Source organism: Halichoeres trimaculatus, unplaced genomic scaffold (assembly GCF_033239565.1).
Source record: "Halichoeres trimaculatus isolate MK-OKI-2021-1 unplaced genomic scaffold, fHalTri1.1 fHalTri1_scaffold_20, whole genome shotgun sequence".
In the NCBI taxonomy this organism is placed as follows: domain Eukaryota; kingdom Metazoa; phylum Chordata; class Actinopteri; order Labriformes; family Labridae; genus Halichoeres; species Halichoeres trimaculatus.
In genome coordinates, this window is record NW_027437198.1 from 5,655,343 (window position 1) to 5,676,038 (window position 20,696).

The 20,696-nt window shown below is 40.5% G+C and overlaps 1 protein-coding gene across 3 annotated transcripts in view; it reads right to left on the reverse strand.

The window, feature by feature from the left end:
• The window catches only part of ern1 (endoplasmic reticulum to nucleus signaling 1), an 85,170-nt gene that overhangs the window by 56,950 nt on the left and 7,524 nt on the right, over window positions 1-20,696 (reverse strand). For 2 of the 3 annotated variants that reach the window (XR_012599989.1, XM_074695965.1), the window contains exons 2-20: window positions 19,118-19,238; window positions 14,228-14,261; window positions 13,956-14,028; window positions 13,662-13,734; window positions 11,851-11,973; window positions 9,994-10,095; window positions 9,646-9,907; window positions 7,429-7,507; window positions 5,322-5,481; window positions 4,012-4,127; window positions 3,722-3,910; window positions 3,353-3,617; window positions 3,166-3,256; window positions 2,874-3,063; window positions 2,636-2,735; window positions 2,337-2,536; window positions 1,722-1,869; window positions 1,494-1,621; window positions 1,136-1,259 (exon numbers count right to left, since the gene is read on the reverse strand). Coding sequence is in view for 2 of the 3 variants with exons in the window: in XM_074695965.1 (XP_074552066.1) it covers window positions 1,136-1,259; window positions 1,494-1,621; window positions 1,722-1,869; window positions 2,337-2,536; window positions 2,636-2,735; window positions 2,874-3,063; window positions 3,166-3,256; window positions 3,353-3,617; window positions 3,722-3,910; window positions 4,012-4,127; window positions 5,322-5,481; window positions 7,429-7,507; window positions 9,646-9,907; window positions 9,994-10,095; window positions 11,851-11,973; window positions 13,662-13,734; window positions 13,956-14,028; window positions 14,228-14,261; window positions 19,118-19,238 (2,578 nt within the window). In the remaining variant the exon portion in view is untranslated. The remainder of the gene's footprint in view (window positions 1-1,135; window positions 1,260-1,493; window positions 1,622-1,721; window positions 1,870-2,336; window positions 2,537-2,635; window positions 2,736-2,873; window positions 3,064-3,165; window positions 3,257-3,352; window positions 3,618-3,721; window positions 3,911-4,011; window positions 4,128-5,321; window positions 5,482-7,428; window positions 7,508-9,645; window positions 9,908-9,993; window positions 10,096-11,850; window positions 11,974-13,661; window positions 13,735-13,955; window positions 14,029-14,227; window positions 14,262-19,117; window positions 19,239-20,696) is intronic. The other variant, XM_074695966.1, reaches the window with a different exon arrangement.

Sequence of the window (20,696 nt, forward strand, 5' to 3'; positions counted from 1 at the left end):
CTGCTGTGTCAACAGATTACAATACTGCAGCTACACCAGGGGTGGGCAAACTTTTTGATTCGTGGGCCACAATGGGTTCTAACATTTGACAAAGGGGCCGGACCAGGAGCAGATGAATGGAGTGCTTTGGTAACTATCAGGGTATCATTCGTTCATTCCATATCCGTTTTAAAATCCAAAATCAGAAAACGGATAACGACTTGTTATTCAATTTTTCGTTTTCAAATCAAAAATCAGAAAACAAATAACGGTCTATTTTTCGCTGTTTTGATTTTGTTTTGAAGTTAAAATTAGAATATGAGAGAATGGAATTAAAATGGGATTTTTAATCCGTGTAAGGTTCATTCTTTCTTTATTCTGTTTCGAAACAAAATTTTAAAAACCCCCCGAAAAAACGGACTTTTTTGTTTTTCTGTTTTAAAACCAAAACGGAAAAACGGTATTGCAGAAAAACAGAAAAAACTTGTTTTTTCTGTCCTGGTTTTAAAAATGAAAAAACAAAAAATAATAAAAGATTGTGTCAAAATTGTGTGATATCTTGATACCAAACGTGAACGTCTCTATATAAAAATTAGACAAATAACTCACATTGAAGGTTTATACAGACATGTTCCTGAGCTAATTTTTTTTTTATATAAGTAACAGATCGCTGACGATCCACTCCGTCTTATCTGCGCACATATGCGCACTTCCATGTGTTTCAATGAGTTTTGTTTTGTTCACTTTCCTTTTCTTAGGTCAGTTCATCTTTACAGAAGGGGTGATGAGTCAGAGGGTAAAGTGCAAACGTGGAGTAATGGGCCTACACTTCTCCTCAACAAAGCAAATGTATCTACAGTGCGCCATCTAGTGGAAAAACATCAGAATTGAAGGGAAAATAAAACTTTAACAAAGTTTATTCATTTAATTTTTTTCAAGTTCGGCGGGCCAGATTAAAATGTTTACAAGCCGCATGTGGCCCCTGGGCTGTAGTTTGCCCATGCCTGAGCTACACTCACACACACACACACTCCACGCCAAAGGTTTTCTGCAGCTACCTTTATCAAGAAGTGTTACCTGAAGTTGTGAGAGCTAGACTCTAACCCTGATAATCAGGGAAACTAAGACAGGTGAAACTTCAGCAACAGGCTCATACCTGTCTGCAGCGGCACAGTGATGTGCTCCCTCCAGTCGTATTTGACGACAGCCCTCCCTCCTCTCTCCAACTGTTTTACAATTGGTCCATCCAGCGGCTCCTTTTCTATCCTGTCACTGACATCCTGGAAACAACCACATGAAAAATTAAGTTGATTTGAAGTGATGCACAGGCAGACTCATTCTAATTTATTCTATTTAAGTCTGAGGACAAATTGAAGGGTGTCCATTTGAATCACATATCATTCATGCATTTTATGTAATACAACATAAAGTATTTTCAGAATTGCATGGAAAAACAAACATTAAATTGAGTGGTATCAAAACAGAGTGATCAGCATGAATTACTAGAAACAAACCTGAAAGAACTGCAGCTCCTTCTCCAGGCTCCAGAAGAAAGGGTGTTTGAGAACACTCTCTGCTGAAGGCCTCCTGTGTGGCTCCATGCTCAACATCTGCTCTATTAGATCTCTGGCTACAATGTCCCCTGTGTCCACAAAACATGATCACCAGGTGTAAATTTGCACAGAATTATTAACAAAAATAAATGTCTTCATAGTTAATCCAAACAAAAGTTGATTCCTCACCATGTTTGTCACTTTGAAGATGCTCCAGGTTGTGTGAGCCCAATAAAATGTTTGCTTGTCTCTGCAGAGACTTGCCATATGGGTGGCTTCCCTGAGACACCACGTAGTAGAACACACAGCCAGCGGAGAAGATGTCAACAGCGCACGTCTACATGAGACAGGAAAAGAAAACAGAGGTCAGAGTTTCAACTTCAACTTTCGACTTTATTTTATTTGTATGGCACTTTTCATGCCTGTGCAACACAAAGTGCCTCACAGAGAATAAAAACAAAAGGCAAGATCAAACAAACAAACAAACAAACAAAAAAAAAAATTAAGAAACTACTTGTACACTGCTATCATCACTAAAACTGGAACATTTAAAAAAACAGTGAAAAAAACAGGAATTTTTAAAAAAGTTATACACCCGGAAATGTTTAAAACCAGTTTACCTGAACATTAGAGAACGGCTTAAAGCTGACTCAACCTCATACACTGATAAATTAAAAGTGATAAGTGGTTTTGACCTTTTTTTTTCCTCTAAATGTAGCTTTTAACTTTTTATTTCCAAATTTTCTAGACAGTCTTTGAACAGCCTTTCAAACAGCATCATGTTGTGTTTTCTCGAGCACTCACTGGATTGTCTTTGCAGTCCTCACTCAGCACCTCAGGAGCGATCCATCCTTCTGTACCCGGCACACCAGACCTTCTACTGAAACTGTGGCGACCCACTGCCAGCTTCTTACACAAACCAAAGTCTGAGATCATGGCCCGGACCCGACCATGGGCGTTGGGCATGGACACCAGGATGTTGTGAGGTTTCAGGTCTCTGTGGACTAAAGGGAAAACATGAAGGTGAAAAGAAATATTTTTATAAAAGCAGCCAATCAGGATGAGGATGGAAAAAGGGGTGAGCTTGGTAACAGGATGCCTACCAATGTTCAGAGAGTGCAGGTGAGCCAACCCTGACATGGTCTGCTGAAGGAGCACAACTGGCTCAAGTCCATGACGATCAAAATCCTTCCTCTCCACATACTGAAACCAGTGAAGACAGCAGTCAGTGCAGCCCCCAAATATGAAGAGGGTCTCATTTCACATATTTTTTAAACATGAGATGCTGTTAAGTGAAATCAGGAGAAGTTTGACAGATCCTGTTAGTTAATCAATTTTTACCTCCTGAAGCGATGCTGCACACAGCTCGATGGCAATATACTGGAACTGACGGTCCCTCTCAGTGCAGAAGTAACGGATAACGTTTGGGTGCTCGTCTGATTCCCTCAGCAGCTGAACTTCACGGTCTGCAAAACTGAAGCACTCTGGGAGGATCCTCTTCACAGCTACTGGACGGTTGTCAAACTGACCCCTAGAAAAAGAAAAAAAGAGAAGCAAAATTTAGGTTTTATTCTTGAAACACTGGACAAATTATTACAAGCTACTGTAAGTAAATGCCATTTTTCAGCCTTACTTGTACACAATGGTGCCCTCAGCCCCATGACCTAAGACCTCTTTGGGACGGAAAGTTATGTTGCCCACTCTGACCAGACTGGAGTCTTCCTCTGATTGGACAAAAGGAACATTCCAGATGGAACAAACTATGTTTAGATTGTCACTTAAAATAAATATCATAGTCATCTTAATTTTCAAATGCTTACCTCCATCCTCGTGCTCATTGGCAGAGCTTCCCAGCTCAGATACAGACAAGTTGGAATGGTTGGAGGCCCGGGGTGTGACATTTGGGCTGCTGTGGTCTGAGCACTCAGAGCGAGTGCGGGCAACCTCCAGGAAATCACTGTCTTGGACCAAGCCGAGGCCTAAATCTGCCGGGGGGAACGGCTGCTGTCTCTGTAGAAGCTCCAACCTTTCCTCCATCTGCCTCTGGAACTCCTGGTGTTGAAGCTGCTGCTGCTTGTGAACACTCTGTCAGGAGAAAGGAGAAGAAAAACTGGTCAAACATTCAATCTTTAGTTGATGAGTAGAGACTCAACTCTCCACTCAACACTAGAGGGTGCTGCTGCACTTACTTTGGGGTAAGTGATTACAAAGGCCACCCAGCCCGCCAGGAGGAAAGTGGAAAAGATGATAGTGGCCATGTCTTTGAGCATAGAGTCCACAGGTGCCTCTGGACGTGCAGAGCGACCACTGGTCCTTGGTTCTTCTATAGACGTCACTGGAGGAGGCGGGCCATCATCCATCCCACTATCATTCACCTTCTGCACCAAAGAAGAAGAAAAGAGGGAAGGAGTAAGAATATCTGCAGAGGTGTGCTGAGATCTTAAAATCCTTTCTACACAACATATCAGGGGTCACACACCTCCTCCACTTTCTTGTCAGTAGTTGGTGGGATGACGTTGCCTTGATTGCGAGGGAAGCAGTCGGGAAACTTCTCGAGGATCTTGACATGAGCTTCAGGAGGCGTCTCATGATGACCTAAAATACAAAATGGTATGTTTTTAACTCACTAACAGCACTTTGCCAATGAGTCATCACCAAATGCTTTGAAAGTTGAGATACTTGCAGGACTTTTAAAGGTCCCATATTGTGCAAAAATCACTTTATTGAGTCTTTTAATGAAATTTGGGGGTCTTTGGCTTTCCTCCCAGCCCCCAAAATGTGATATTTAATGACAAAACCTGTACTTAGTAGTGCTTGTGAATGTCAAACCCTTTTTTGACCAATCAGGAGCAAGTCTGACCTGGTTGGTCCACCAGAGCAGATACCCCCCGAACCCCCTCCCTGCCCACTGCCCTCCCCGCTGCTGGAAAGAAATCTCTCCAGCAGCGGGGAGGAGAATGCCATAGTTGAAGAGCCATCATTTCTCTGTTTTTGGCTGTAAACAGCCACATAGTTCCATGCACAACCCATCTCGGCAGAAGACAAGACTAAGTGGCTAGAGTTCATTTATCAAGGAAATGTGCCAGCTACACTCAGTAAAACTGTGCATGTGTGTGCTAGCCACTTCACTGCAGACTGCTTTTCCAACTTTGGACAGTACAACAGAGGGCTAGCGAATAGACTGGTCCTGAATCCAGGCACATTACCAACCATCCACCAACAAACCTCAGACCCTGGAAATGTGAGTATTTTAAATGCTGTGTGCTGTGGAGCAGATGTAAGAGCTTTTCCTCAGTGTCCCCCTGTCTCTGTGTTAGCTTCAGGATGCTAACTGTAGCTGTGGTTAGCCTGTTGTTTTAGCCTGTAATGTTACGGTAAATGAGCTTCGCTGTTTTCTAAACATTGTGCACTCGGAGCTCGTGGCGCCACTCATTAACATATGAAGGTCACACCCATTAAATCAGAGCGTTCTGAACAGAGGGGCTATGAGAGCAATACTGCTGTGCTTGATTTATTGGCTTTTTGGACCAAAACATGTTACTACCATTTCATGAAGACATCAATGATCCATGTTAAACTGCAGAAAAGGAGCCGAATATGGGACCTTTAAGTTGCATTCATGCATTTTGTATGAATCTCCAGCAGGGGGCAGACTCAGTTCAACAAAAACACTCATAGTAGATCATTCAAACAGTTCTTCTGAACAAAGAGGAACAACTACTCTTTTTTTGTTCTATCAGACATGAACTGTTTTGAGGCCATTTCGGATTCTACTTTAAGTTTAAGTACCTATCAGGAGCAGGTAGTTCCTCATGAAGTTGATACGGTTTCTCTCCCGGAGCGCAGAGTTAAACTTGACACTGGTGCGAGGAGTGATCACACACTCCTTGTCCTCCTCGGTCTCCTGGCTGTCAGGACCCTCCAGCATGGGGAAGGTGCTTCCACGAGGCTGTGAGGTCACACACAGGAACATCACAGATCAAAACAGGAAGTGTTTCTTGCATTAGTAAATTGTATTCTGAGGAAGCAGGGCATGTGGTGACTTTAAATGGGGCAAGCCCGGACAAAAGTGAAACAGTGTATTCATAAACAAGTGGAAACCACAAAAAAAAAAATGGAGACAGATACTAATCCCACAGATCCCACATATCTTGGCAGTTACTCTTTGTGTCTTATATAATAGATATTTCAGTGTTTCTGAAGTAGGGTTACACGAGTCACATGTCACTCATAAGTGGCCCTTCAATTGCTGCGTTTCCGTTACACCTTTCCGCAAAATAAAAGCAATATTTCTGAAATTTTGATAAAGAACAACTGAGCCTTGCCGGTGTTTCCATTACCACTAGAATTGTGCAAAACTTAACACGTAAAATAATACGTCCATATGGATGTTGCAGTGATGATGCTGGTTCATGAACATTAGTGTTTCACTGTTCAAAGTGTCAGCTGGCTGAATGAAAATCATCATCTCCAGCTCGCCTGCTCTCCCACTCACACACTCACACACACACACACACACCTTTACCCCTCCCTCCTGCTGCTCTCTGACCTGCTCACAGCCATCCTGATGCCATTGTGCTAATATTTTACACACACACACATACACACACACAAAGTTTTATAGATTACATGCAGAATCAATTCCTAGAGGGAACCTGAACTCATTTATTATTCTGAAGAATAATTCAACTAAATAGAAACCACAAAATAGTAATGAGCAGGTAAAATAACCTTGCCAGACTTCAACAGCCATCTATTGTTTTCATGCTCAGCACACTGTAGTTTAGCTCACATTGTGTGTGTTGAAATACTAAAAAGCACCCTTTTAACATGAATACTCTAAAAAAAGTGTACCCGTGTTATTTAAGCTCTTACACACATGCAACACTGTCTCCTATAGGTTTCTATCATCGTTAAAGTTAGAAAACTACTTGTCACTTTTTTAAACTGTGTCAACACCACACAGCTTTGTGACTCAGGGCTGAGTGTGCTCCACGCTCATGTGTTTATGACGCTGATTATTTGTCGTATCAATTAAAAACAGTGGTGAACTAGTTTGCTTGTCACAAAGTAACGGACAGTAGTTTTACTTTTGTGTTTGGGCGAGTTGTTGGAATCTGTCACTAATGCTCTTTAAGGAGGTGAGGATGCTGAACAGTGAGGCGCTTCATCATGTTTGTGGTGCTTCCTCCGCGTCTTTGTATCGGTAGTAAGCTTTAAAGACTGGCTTTGATACGTCCATTAGCTTACAAAGCCTGTTGGCTTTGTAAGTAAAGTAATTCCAGATTTCGCTACGTGCACTGGCTTTTTCGACAAGCTGCGGCTGGTTCACGGGAGTGCTGGAACTTGAAGCTGATGCCTGTTACTCTGTCCGCTTAAGAAATCAAACTGTGAGTTTGTCAGCGCGAGATAATTAAGATGCACGTTAACAACTTTGTCGGACTGAAAACGGCCAAGCATCGACACGTGTAGCTAATACTGGCTCACTGTCCAACTTCACAACAACACACACACTTTGAAAAGAGAGCAAGTCTCCGCTCACTTCAGAGAGTAGAGAGGGCCTAGCTTGGTAGCTGCAGACTCACAAGTTGCCTGAGTCAAAACGTCTCTGATTCAGACAAAAACATGCCTTGGGGTGACGATACTTAAAACACGTGGTATTGTTTACTTTTTGAAAACAGGGAGTATCGGTACTTTCTCAGTATCTGTATATCATGCAACCCTAATGATTAACTGTGGAAAAACAGCAAACATGCTTGACTAACGTCTACCCCGGATGGGGCGGACTTTGTCATAAACCCCTCTTCAAAAGTAGTGAAGTATCCTTCAATGTGTAATTGATCTGTAAAGTGTTTTAACTAAAGATAGATGTGCATGTAACCATCTTGTAACTTACCACCACAGTGACTCCATCGTGCACCAGCGAGGAAGATGCATACAGACTGCTGGAGTATTTCCCTACGTACAAAGTAGCCCTGAAAAAAAAACAAGAAAACAATCAATGATTAAGAATAAAGAGCAGAATTTGTACAACCCACCAGGCCTGTCACGATAATCAATAAATCAATTAACCAAACCATAAATAAAAACGTCCTCGGTAAGTTTGCCAGCCTCGATAAACTGACACGTGCATGCATGTTTGTTTTCCTCCTCTCTTTCCACCAAAGAGGCTGAGGCCCCGTTTACACGGAGACTCCCGCAACGATTCTTCCTTTGCGTTTTCAAAAGCCACCCGCGTTTACATGAGGACGGAGTGAAAACGATCCGCGTTCATACGACTCCAGGAGGAGAAGTCTCCTCTTCTGTTCTTTCTTTTTCTGCCGTTTTGTTGTGTGAGACGGTCGGTAATCCAACCATAACGCGCATTACCGCCAACTACTGGCTCAACTGGAAATGTGGCTGAGCGCGGAGCCTTCACCTAAAACTGCGAGTGCGCATGCGGTGACGTCAGCGTTTCACCCTGAGACGCTCCGCTCTGTGTTCACACGAAGCTGGATGGAGGAGCGGATTCAGATCTTTCCACTCTGGGGAGCGTTTTCAAAAGTTTGCGTTTTCACTGAAAACGCAACGTGGTCTCTTCTAAACGGAAGGCCAAAACGCAACGAAATGTTTGCGGAATCGACCGTTTTCGGCGTCGTGTAAACGGGGCCTGAATGTGAAGATGGCTCACTACGTCTATCTTTCCTAACATCAGGGTGCATAGGTTCTATAGCGGATTTATAGTGGAGAGAGCATCTATCAAAAATGTGATCTTTGGGGTGAAGATGGGGCTGCTCACGCGTACACACGGAAATAGCTGAAGCGAGCGTCCTGAGGGGTAAGGAGGAAACACACGCTAATATGAGTGATGGCACAAAAGATACGGTTCTTAAGCCGCCTGCCACAGTCCCAGTGTGGGAATATTTTGTTTTTATCAGAATGAACAAAGTGTGAGCTCATGAACACCAACGAGCTGATATGTGGCATTTGTTTGAAAATAGTGGCAACGAAGAAGAAGAAGGGGAGGTGCAGCAGAGCCTTGTTCTTTGACAATCCGCTCTTACTGAGGCTTTTGGTCTGCAAAGTAAATAGAAATAAAAGCGCCAAATGGTGGCAGTCAAAGACAGCTACATTGCCAAAGAAATGCAGCCCTTCAATACGGTTGAAAGCCAGGAATGTTAAAAATGTTTGACAGACAGTACGGCTTGACTGGGAAAAAGCACATGTTACAAACAATTCAGGAACTGTATAAACTCCCTTTTATTTAGGCTATAGTTTTTATTGTTGTTGTTTTTTTTTGGAGTTTGTTTTTTTCTTTAGAGACAGGGTCTATGTTTTATTGTTTTTGATTAGTATTAATTATTTTCATTGACATGTATTTTTTTCCAAAAGAGAGTCCATTTCATTTTCATTGTATTTTTTTCTCTTTCTTGTTTGTTAAATTTATTATATTTTTTGTTTAATTTATTTTATTTAAAAGATCCCAACCTTTTAATTACAGTTTAATACTCTTAAGAAATTAAAGTTTCTTGCTTTTGATATGGTGTACTCACTTTATTATCCCATTTATCATAATTACATCAATGAAAAAATGGAAAAAAAAATCAAAATAAAATTGACAATATCGTTTATCAGCAATAATATTTTGGAAAATTATCGTCTAGCAAAATTTGTTATCGTGACAGGCCTACAACCCACTCAATAGAAGTCTAACCTTTTGTACGATTTAAGTGTCAAAGTTGAGAATACAGAGACCCCTCTGTATTCTTTCAATAGACAGGACCTTTATAGTAGACCAATAACCCAAATTCCTGTTTCTGTTCATTTCCCGCTCAAGCAGCTGAGAGCACAAAGTTTAAAAATAAAAACCAAACTGCTGTCTGAAACGAGAGCTGAAACAAGGCTCATTTGTGATCTTTTGTTAGATGCTACATGTCTAGACTCCATCCTGAGCATGAAGCAACCTCACATCTTACAAAAGAGCATCTTGATTTCACCCTTTGAGGAATTTAAGCCCCGTGATTAATAGAAACAAGGTTGCAACATGTTTTAAAGACTGTGCAGGAGGCACGGTTTTAAAAAAACAAACAGTGGAGGTGAATATGACCAAAAAGAAGAAATGTCTGCTGCCTACATGTACTTATTCTTAGGCTTCTCCTCTTTAAGGAATGGGTATTTCCACTGCGTGATGCGGCCAACCTCTCCAGACATGAACGTGAGATAGCGAAGGGTTTCCACGGCCACGTTAGTGTGGGAAACTTTGCGGAGGCCCTCGCGCTGCCAGATGTAAATGGCCACTACGGGAGAGTTGTAGTTCTGCACCCACTGAACATCTCCCGATTCACTGTCCACGGTCACCACCAGGCCGTCTCCGTTGGACACAAAGTGACCCATTTCTATAAGGATCAAAAGAGCAGATGAGTGATGATCATGGTCTTTCTGGAGCTTCAGAATCTGGAGAGCAACAAACCAAGAGTCTTACTGTATTTGGTGTCATCATCAGGAAGGGTGGAGGCGTAGTCTGAATAGGTGGCATTCCAGCGCAGCTCTCTGCTCTTGGTGTCGTACATGGTAATAGTATACTCTGACAAGGATAAACAACAAGGCTTTTAAACTCAGGAGGAAGCATTTGCTGTGGTTGCCTCTCTCATGTAACAATCACAAAAGGCGCTGAGGTTGCAAGGATCCATTTCTGTGTGTGAGAAGAAATGTGGTTTTGAATTTCTCTTTCTGCGAAAATGGTATTAGCTTCAGGAAAAGAGGTGAAGACTGAGAAACTTAATCCAGCTATTACACCACAAGGTGACAAAGCAAAGTCTGACTTGACACCATGTTGAGGATTTGCATAGAGTATTCAGTTTGCAAGACTCTCATGCTCTTCAATTACCATCCTTGTTTCTTTAGCCTCAGGCACTGCAGGGACAGACTGGGGGGTGGAGGGACGGGGGCAGTGAAAGAGCTGAGCTGAAGGTAAATAAGGGCTAGGTAACACCTTAGGGTTGGAACATGCGAGACAAATAGGCCTGTTAATTACCTAGATTAAATCAAGAGATGATGGGATGGGTTGCAGTGATAAGGAGACATACTGGATGTTTTTATGTCTTTGTTAAATGCAGGAAGTTTAAAGATTTATCAAGGAGGCAATGTGAAGAACAAGCCCTGGTAAGAACTAAATCTATAAAAAAAAATCTGGAAAAAAATACAGATTTTAATTCTGTATGGATGGATTCAACTAACTGACAATGTGCCAATGCCTAGTATACATGCTTGATATTTTTTTAACTTAGCAAAAAAAAAAAGATTTCAAAATTTGGGAATTTTTCGTTTTTGAAAATTTGCGCACGTTTTTTAAAGTCTAACAATTTTGTAAAAAGTTTGCAATTTTTATTAATTTTTTTTGCAAAATTTTCAAATTTCATGACTTTTTGATTATTTTTTTTTGCAAAATTTTAACAATTTAGTGAAATGTAAGCAAATTTGAGCAAATCCCTGAAATTCCCAATTTTTTGAGAAAATTTAAACATTTCAAAAAATTTTAATTTCATTTTTTTTAAGTCCATGCAAATTTATACAAAAAAAAATCAAACGAATACATCAATTGTACAATTTTATAAATAAAAAAAACTTCTAGAATAAGTAATTATTCACTAGATTTTAACTATGTATGAAATTTTATACACTTTTTTGTCTTCATTGTAGAGGCAAAGTAGATTTTTTGGCTCCAGAATGACTTTAATCCAGGTGAGCTGAGGCAAAATGGCTCCTTTGAAGGTAAACGTTGCAGACTCCTAAACTCGGCATTACAAAAAAATTTGATGCTGGGATTGACTGCTCATTCTCCACAATCTATCTCAATATCATTGCTACCCACTTTTCAAAGAAGGATAAATACCCATTACAAGTTTTATTAGCAGCTAGTGAAAAGGCTGTAACTTGACAATGGCTGCAAATCAATCCTCCAACGAAGACTGACTGGATTAATATTGGGTCTCCAAGTGAAAGTATGGAAAGGTTGACTTTTTCACTCAATCTAAGGGCAGAAACTTTTCTACAATACTGGGGAAAAATGGATTGTGTATATAACATTAAAGTCCTAGTGAACCACTATTGTATGAGCTGACTGTAATTTTCACCATTGTGACATAAGGACATAGAGATGACCTATTGTTCAATAGTTTTGAGTCGTAGCGTTTTTCGAATGTTTGTTTTCTGTAAATGGAAAAAACAACAAAAGGAAAGTAAAAAAAAAACAAGTGTGAAGTGGAATTAAAAACCCAGAATTACGACCTCAGTGCAGCTGTACTGTGTTGTGAGTTGGTTTTATGTCTTTTTTTTTTACCTGTGCGTCCCAGATAGAGAAGAGATGAGGAGGGGCAAAGCATCTCAGCAAAGGAGGAAGTCAGGGTCTGCTGTTTCTCACCAGTCAACAGGTCCACAACATACCAAGAGTCCTGTTTCTTTCCTGAAAAGAAACACAAAGACTTGATTTTTAACTCTGAATGAATGAATTGATGGTGTAGAGATTAGTATTTTCTAGGGGTGCACCGCTCACAATTTTCTGGACAATCACCGATCTTTAAAAAGCCTGACCTGCCGATACTGATTTGGGCCGATACCAATTTTTATTTTTTATTTTGTATAACTGACAGCATTAGGGATGGGTACCAAATTAGGTACTTTTATAGGTACCAATCGAATTATGTTAAAGGTACCGGGTATAGAGTAGAGTCAAAGGAGTCAAAAGATACCATGTTGAGGTACCTAAACGCATCCTTGTGACTGTGAGGGAGTGGAAGAGTAGGTGATTTTCCATGCTGGACATGAACACAGCATTTCAAGGTTATATATTGAAGAATATATTGGTTAAATAAAAAAAGTACATTTTATTATTAAACAAATTGATATTTTTTTACCACGTAAACACAAAAAAGTACCAAAAATTGGTACTGTTGAGTACCAGTACTGACAGCCAGGTACCGCATCGTTTCAAATCCCTAGACAGCATATGCCTTCAATGTTCCAATCTTGTTTATTGAAAATTGTTGAACAATACCTGTGAAACAATAAAATCTTTTTGTTTTAACTTAAACAACCAATAACGTGTTACGAGTTTGAGGTCTCAGAGCAAAAAGCAAAAATGTCCGGCTGTCAGACCTTCCTGAAGGTATATAAGATCAGTTTCATATGCAAGGATGGGCTGATCACCGATCACCCAAAATTAAGGAAATTGGCACTGATCAATCGGCCAGCTGATCGATTGTTGCATGTCTAGTATTTTTATACATATTTTGCATTTAAAGATGTCAATTGTTGTTGATGAATTGTAATTGCACTACTCCAACACACACAATTTGTGAAATTACCCTTTTTTATTTGCTGTACTGAGAAGAAAGTGCAAACACAGACTGCCCAACTCTGTTGCAAGTTCATGACTTTGTGACTGTCTTAAAGGAAATGAAGTTATCGCTTCTAAGGAAACCTCAAAAGCAGCAAAAGGTGCACCAGTGCAAGTCTATTTAAGCACAACAACAAGCAACTATTTAACCTCTATAGTGTTGATGGGTGTTACCATCCTGCCAGTAAACGGCTAACCCATCATGGCCTCATTGTTCTGATGTCTGACTTTTGTTGTCAATCCAGGGAGTGGCATTTAAAAACTAATAGTTAGTTATTCTACAAGGACAACAAAACGTTAAATCAGGAAACAGTGTCTCGGTCAGAGATGAAAACACCAGTAAAAACTGTCACAGCGTGAGTTTGAGAACAGGTGTGAGAGCCAGAACCCTCATAGACCTGTGTGTCTCCAGTGTGCTTTGTTCCAGCTGCAGCTTCAGTTGAATGAAAACAAAAGCCTCATAGATAATGACTGTGTGGAGGCAAATGTCACCCGCTCCCCTTTTCAACAATGGCACACAGGCAGTCATTGTGGTAGATTGACTTTCCTCAGGAGGCTGTTGTAAATTCAAAAGAGCACAGGCTCTGACTGCAGGTTGAGAGCTGGAGAGACGAACGGTAAAGTTTTCCATTAAAGTCTGATAACCCCGGCTGAATTAAAGGAGGAACCACTGGGACTGAGCTGGGGCACGTTCACTGATAAGAGTCCACAGAACAAAAAGCATGTAGTCGTTTCTTTTACAGGATTAAACTTACCGGTGTAAAGGACCCCGTCAGAGCTGCGACAAGGAGAAGCTTGCACCAACTCAGGGATAGTGAACGGTAATTTCTGTTAGAGGAAAACAAACATTTAATAAAGAAAACAGGCTTTCTGACACAGCACGTGAGGAAAGCTGCATTCGGCACCACAGCTGCAGCATCAGCATGAGGATGCATTTGATCTCAAATGTGGTGAGAGGATGTGTTTTTCTATAGAAGGAGGAAGTGAATAATCTGTTCGTACAACCGTCTTTAGATTATGGTTTGTGATAAAAGATTGTTTCCTCTTACTGTGAGGCCTTCGTTGTTCTTTCCTCCCAGAGAGTAGAGGCTGCCATCATTGGGGTCCGGCAGAAAGGCTGGTCTATAAAAAAAAGATTCAAGGAGATGCATCACATCTCAGGGCAAGTAACAGAAGGGTAATTTAAGCACTTAGTGTGAGTGACAGACAAGACAAGCTCAACAGGTTAGAATATCCATTTGCATTTAGCATCTTTTGTCCCAGATAAGTGCAAGTACTAGGATCTATACACCCATGCAGAAAATAACTCAATGGTACGTACTCTGCCACATGTGTGGGGACCTGAAGAACTGGATCTGTGAGCAAAGAAGAGACAGACAAGATGCAATTCAGGACTGACGAGAGCATTAGCCAACAATGGAAAGCGTGGTGTTGAGAAAGAGGATGGCATGAACGTCTTTGACATTCGAGCGCACAGAACACAAAGTCCAAATGAAAATGAATTTCCCCGAGGCAAACATAGAGGGTAAACAGACATGTCTGCAAACATCTTCTCTAGGAGCGTGCCAAACGTGAGGCAGCAATGATGGGAAAAGGCGAATGATTGTATAATGGGTTGATAATGGACTGTATCCTCGTTAAGATCCTCTCTGACACCTATTAGCCCTGGATTAACCTGAGAGGTGCAGGGCATTGAGAAGGAGGCTGTTTACTGTTGTCCTTGTCCAGTAGAAACTTCCATCCTGTTTCGTTCATCATTTCTCTGCTTTTTAAAAACAATACGCCCAAAATGCTGAACAGTCTGTGGTGGATTGCACTTTTTTGAAGGTCCTATATTATGCAAAAATCACTTTATTAAGTCTTTTAGTGAAATTTGTGGGTCTTTGGCTTTCCTCCCAGCCCACAAAATGTGATATTTAATGACAAAACCTGTACTTAGTAGTGCTTGTGAATGTAAAATCCTGACCTAATACGAGCAGTTTGGAATTTCCAGGATTTGCCGACATCAGCGATTCCCTTTTTTGACCAATCAGGAGCAAGTCTGACCTGATTGGTCCACAGGAGCAGATACCCCTGAACCCCCTCCCCAGAAGGAGAATGCCAAAGTTGAAGAGCCATCACTGCTTTGTTTTTGGCTGTAAACAGCCACATAGTTCCATACATAAGCTTCCCATCTCAGAAGAAGACAAGACTAAGTGTCTAGAGTTCATTTATCAAGGAAATGTGCCAGATACACCCAGTAAAACTGTGCATGTGTGTGCTAGTCACTTCACAGCTGACTGCTTTTCCAATTTTCAACAGTACAACAGAGGGCTAGCGAATAGACTGGTCCTGAATCCAGGGGCATTACCAGCCAACCACCAACAAACCTCAGACCCTGGAAATGTGAGTATTTTAAATGCTGTGTGCTGTGGAGCAGATGTAAGAGCTTTTTCTCAGTGCTCCCCTGTCTCTGTGTCAGCTTCAGGATGCTAACTTTAGCTGCGGTTAGCCTGTTGTTTTAGCCTGTAATGTTACGGTAAACAAGCTTTGCTGTTTTCTAAACATTATGCACTCGGAGGTCATGGCGCCGCTCTCAGTGACACGGAGGAGGGGGGCAGTATCAGAGGTGGCTTATTTACATATAAAGGCCATGCCCACTAAAGCGTTCTGAACAGAGGGGCTATGAGAGCCTGGAAACAATGCTGCTGTGCTTGATTTATTGGCTTTTTGGACCAAAACATGTTACTACCATTTTATGAGGAGATCAATGATCCATATTAAACTGCAGAACAGGAGCAGAATATGGAACCTTTAAGCTGTCACACATGTCAAGTTACCACAGCATGATTTACATGTTACCAAAGTTAAAGTGGTTTTCTTCTTTCATTCAGAGAATGTGCACATTTTTGAAACCTTTTCTTACGGCAGATCTGCATCTGCCCGTAATCCATCAAGATAAGATTAGGAATGAGATCTTAATCCACCTACAGGAGAGACTTGATGGTTCATGCTCAGATGGGGAAAAAAAAGGTGTGCACGTTTCAGTATCTGCCAAATAAGTCGTAAAAAAACACTGCACACTGACATGTCTGGTTTAGTTTTTAAAAGCACGCAAACCCTGAAGACTTGGTGCACGTGCAAAATATTTTTCAAAAACTGGATGCAATTTCTACTCAAGTAATGTTTTCTCAGCCAATGAGGTTCAGATCAGCATTTAAAGTAGAGATAGACTGATATGGATTTTTGCAAACCAATACTGATAGCGATTATTTGTAGTTAAGGAGGCCGATAACTGATATATAATGCGGATATTAATTTGCAGTCAGTGTTTTATAAAGTTAATGAAGACTTAAAATTAATAAATAGATGAAGTTTTCTACAGTAAATGAAGTTTTCCAAAACTTCACTGTAACTGCAATAATTGCACTGCTGGTTGGCTGTTTCCCAACTCATGGCTCTGCTTGTAACCAATCAAATGGTACTGTGGGTGGGACAGTGCTGGGGACTGAGTAGTGACTGCAGACAGCGGAGCGGCTGCATCAAAGCTGCAACAACGCTGTGTTCAATTTGTTTCTTATCGGCCGTCGGATTAAAAAAAAAAAGGCTGATGCCGATATGCCTCAAAATGCCAAATATTAACCCGATAATCAGCCTATGCCAAATTAAAAGAAAAAATACTGTATGAAAGTCTCTGCAGGGAACTATTTCCTGTCCTTCATCTAGACGTCAGAAGATGGGATCCATTTGATGACTTTGCTAATGTGTAAACTAGTTTGAGTTATTATATGATTTCCACATTTTCCAGCTTTACTAAGAAAAGTTTGCACTTCACCTCAATTCTTGTTTATATCTCTGTAGAAGTTGTTTTTCCACACTTTTTTTTTTAATCTTATTGTACCATTATTCAAAACGACTCATTCCTCCCTCTAAATACCTCTGTTTCACTCTTTGTTTAAAACACAGAGTCAGTTTTACAATAGACGGTTAGAGCACAACAATAGCTCCATAAGCCGAGAGCTGCCATTACTACTAGACAAACAACCACCTCCCTACAGTGTGAACACACAGGGTGTGGACCAGATGGTGTTGATCTCATGGTGCCCAAAGGGGTCAACATTAGTAGAGGGGGAGAGGTCGAGGATTACCTAAAGGTGGTCAGTGACTGCTGTACTGAGCTTTCATCATGTGCCCTGCTGAGTGTGGAAACAAAACGACACTCCGCTCATTTTGTTCACATTAAGTTTTATAAATGTTTGCCAAGTCAACAGGGAATGAGGAGCAAATAGTGAAAGACAGCACACGTGGGTTGGGTTGTATTGTTTCAGGGAGAGATTTCCGCCTCCCCCTCGTTCTGTGGGTGTCAGGCTGCCTGACAGAAACACAGCACCAGGTGTGTGTAGAGCCCGGTACAAGCCTCGTTGAATTTTTAATTCAACAGTTTTCCCAGAAAAACAGACGATGAGGAGGCAGCAGCCTCTTCTTCTGGTTATTAATCCGTGTTTGGTGGGACTGGTAAGGACTCGTAGGCTCAGGCTGTTGTGTTTAAAAAAAGTCTTCAGTTTCCTGATGAAAGATAATCCTACCTCCACAGCAGGTAATGCTTTTTACACGTTTTTCCAGCCGACCCCTCAGCGAATAATCATGAATGTGTAATTCCCGGTGCACGGTGCCTGCATTAACATGGTAACCATAGTACGAGCTGAGTGCAGGTGACACCACAGCAGGGCCGCTCACCCTTGCCCACTCTGACCTTGATTACAGGCTATATTTGCCCCTCTCTTGGTTAATAATTACACAGCTCACACGCCTCACAGTACATTTCACTTTTCCTCAGTTTGAGGCCTGAAAACATTACCCGGAGGTCAATATTTACAATTCAAAGACTCACTCACTACTTATTTATTAAAGTCAGCGTAGATGATGCTTTAAAAATATTCAAGTTAACATTATAAATAAAAAGACAGAAAAAGTTTGCTGCAGGCTGTTTTAAATACCAATTTAACAAATATTCCACTTTTTTTTTTTTTTTACATTTATGAGTATGAAGCACAGTGACCAATGAGGGTTGATATTAAAAACATGCTTTTAACTTGTTGAAACAACATGTTAGATGTTTGTTTAAATGTGTAGTTTGTTGGTGTCATAGTATTTCATATGACAATTCTACCAATTTTAACCCGTTAAAGAATGAATCCCATTAAACTGTCAAATGGTATAACCACAAAAGCACACTAAGAATTAAAAAATTCACCTCTTTAGAAGTTATGCAAGTAACTGATGAAATGAGTTGTTAAAAATACATTCACATAGTATATCCAAAATATTTCATTTCTAAACTTGATAATATGGTTTTGTTGTACTGAGCCAGTCAGTTTGCAGCAGACATCAATGTTTTCTCTCTGTTTCTGGGCCAGTTGGTTTAAAATCATTTTAAACTTCATTTTTTTCCAGTGTAGTAGACTGATAAAATCATATTCATAGTAAGTTTTTTATGCAATTTCACATTTTTTGTAAGACGCATTGGATATATTTTCAATCCCCTGCACCTCTCAGGTTATTCAAGTTTCACCCATTAGCTAAAGTAGTGTGCATTTTACACCCTCTGCCACGTCTGTTCTCCTAAATTGCAAAAATTTTTTCGCAGTGATGCACCTTTTTTCAAATTAATGTACCGTTCTTTACATTAAAGCACCTTTTCAACATGCGTCACAACTCTTTTTCACATGAGTACATTTCTTCTTGCACATTTTTATCACAGTAATGCACTTTTCTTTTAATATCTAAACTTCTCCCTTTTTTCCCTTTTAACTGACATCTTCACTCTTTAACACCAAGCAGCCAATGGTGTTTGTCTTATTTCAATTTTTATTTTTAATGGAAGTGACAACAAACTGATTCTGATTTTAACTCTGTTGTTTTAACAGTTTCCATCATTTTGTCAAATAGACCAAGAAGGAAAACAGCTGCCTTTGGTTTGTGTCACTTAATAAAGGACATTTACTTTTGCCTGTATTGATTTACTTGTGTGCCATCCTTTAATTTGTGAATAACTCGAGCCTTACTCTTTCCATCCGCTCGTGTCCCATAAGAACTCTGAAAATAATCTAAGGCTAAAATTGCTTCTTTGTGGTGACCAAAATTTCTTTTCAAATTAAAAATGCAATCAGCAACTGGGGCCTAAAAATGTCCTCACAGACAGCAGCACTTGGTCGTCACACTCTTCTCTTACCTTCTTTCAGAGTCCATTTGATCGAGCCTGACTTCTTACTAACAGCGTGCAGGTTTCCCTCCAGAGTGGACACGAAGAGCAGACTCTCAGGAAGGGAAACTGTGCTGGCACTGCAAAAGCCCTACACAAACAAACAGAAACACCAGTGTGATTAACAACCCATCAATTAAGTGATCATTCATCAAACTGTGACATATGAAGCTGTGAGATTGGTAGGGAGTAGGGCTGCACGATTATCTCAATCGGAATGTCAGCACATGCAATTCAGATTTTTCTCCATGATAACCAAGCAAGTCTGTAGACTCATCATGACACAACTTTTTTTATTAAATCGCAAGCATAATCGCATTCGCAATATTGTCCACCTAATTGCAAATCGCACCTTTTCCCCAAATCGTGCAGCACTAGTAGGGAGGCTTGTGTGATCATCCATAGGGATGGGTACGGAATTAGGAACTTTTATAGGTACCAACCAAATTTCATTGGTAGTTCATTCAGGTACCTAAATGAATGAAAAGCATTGTTGTGACTGTGAGGGAGTGGAAGAGTAGGCGATTTTCCATGCTGGCCACGAACACAGCATTGCAAGTTTATATATTCAGATATAAAGGTGTTAAATTGAAAAACTTCAAGATTTTATAATTAAACAAATTTATATATTTATTACCACATAAACACACAGAAGTTTGTAATGAGAAGTAGAGATAGACTGATGTGCATTTTCAGGGCCAATACTGATACTGATTATTTGTAGTCAAGGAGGCCGATAACCGATATTTGAAGCTGATACCAATTTGCAGTCAAAGTGAAAATATTGGTGTCAAAATTTTGAACAATACAAACTCCAACACTTATCTTCATTGAAATATCTTCAAGCATATGTTTATCAAACAGCTCCCAGGCTCAGCAGCATATTTTATAAAGTTAAATGAAAACTTAAAAAAATAAACAACTTAAGTTCTCTACAGTAAATAAAGTTTTCCCAAAATTTGAATGCAACTGCAGTAACTGTACTAACTGCACTGCTGATTGGCTGTTACCCAAGCCATGGCTCTGCTTGTAACTAGGGACACACCGATTATCAGCCGGGCCGATTATTGGGGCCAATATTTGGCATTTTGGGGCATATCGGCATCACCCTTTTTTTTAATTTGATGGCTGCTTTGCTGCAGCTGCAACCCTGTCTGCAGTCACTACTCAGTCCCCAGCGCTGTCCCACCCACAGTACTATCCGATTGGTTACAAGCAGAGCCATGGGTTGGGAAACAGCCAATCAGTTTTCATTTAACTTTATAGAACACGCTAGGCCTGGGCGCTGTATAATAAACTCATGCTTGAAAGCATTTGAATGGAGTTAAGTGTTGGAGTTTGTATTGTACAAAACTTTTACGCCAATATTTTCACTGTGACAGCAAATTAATATCGGCTTCAAATATCAGTTATCAGCCTCCTTGATTATTAACAATCTGTATCGGCCCTAAAAAAATCCATATCGGTCTATCTCTACTTGTAACCAATCAGATGGTACTGTGGGTTGGACAGTGCTGGGGACTGAGTAGTGACTGCAGACAGTGGAGCG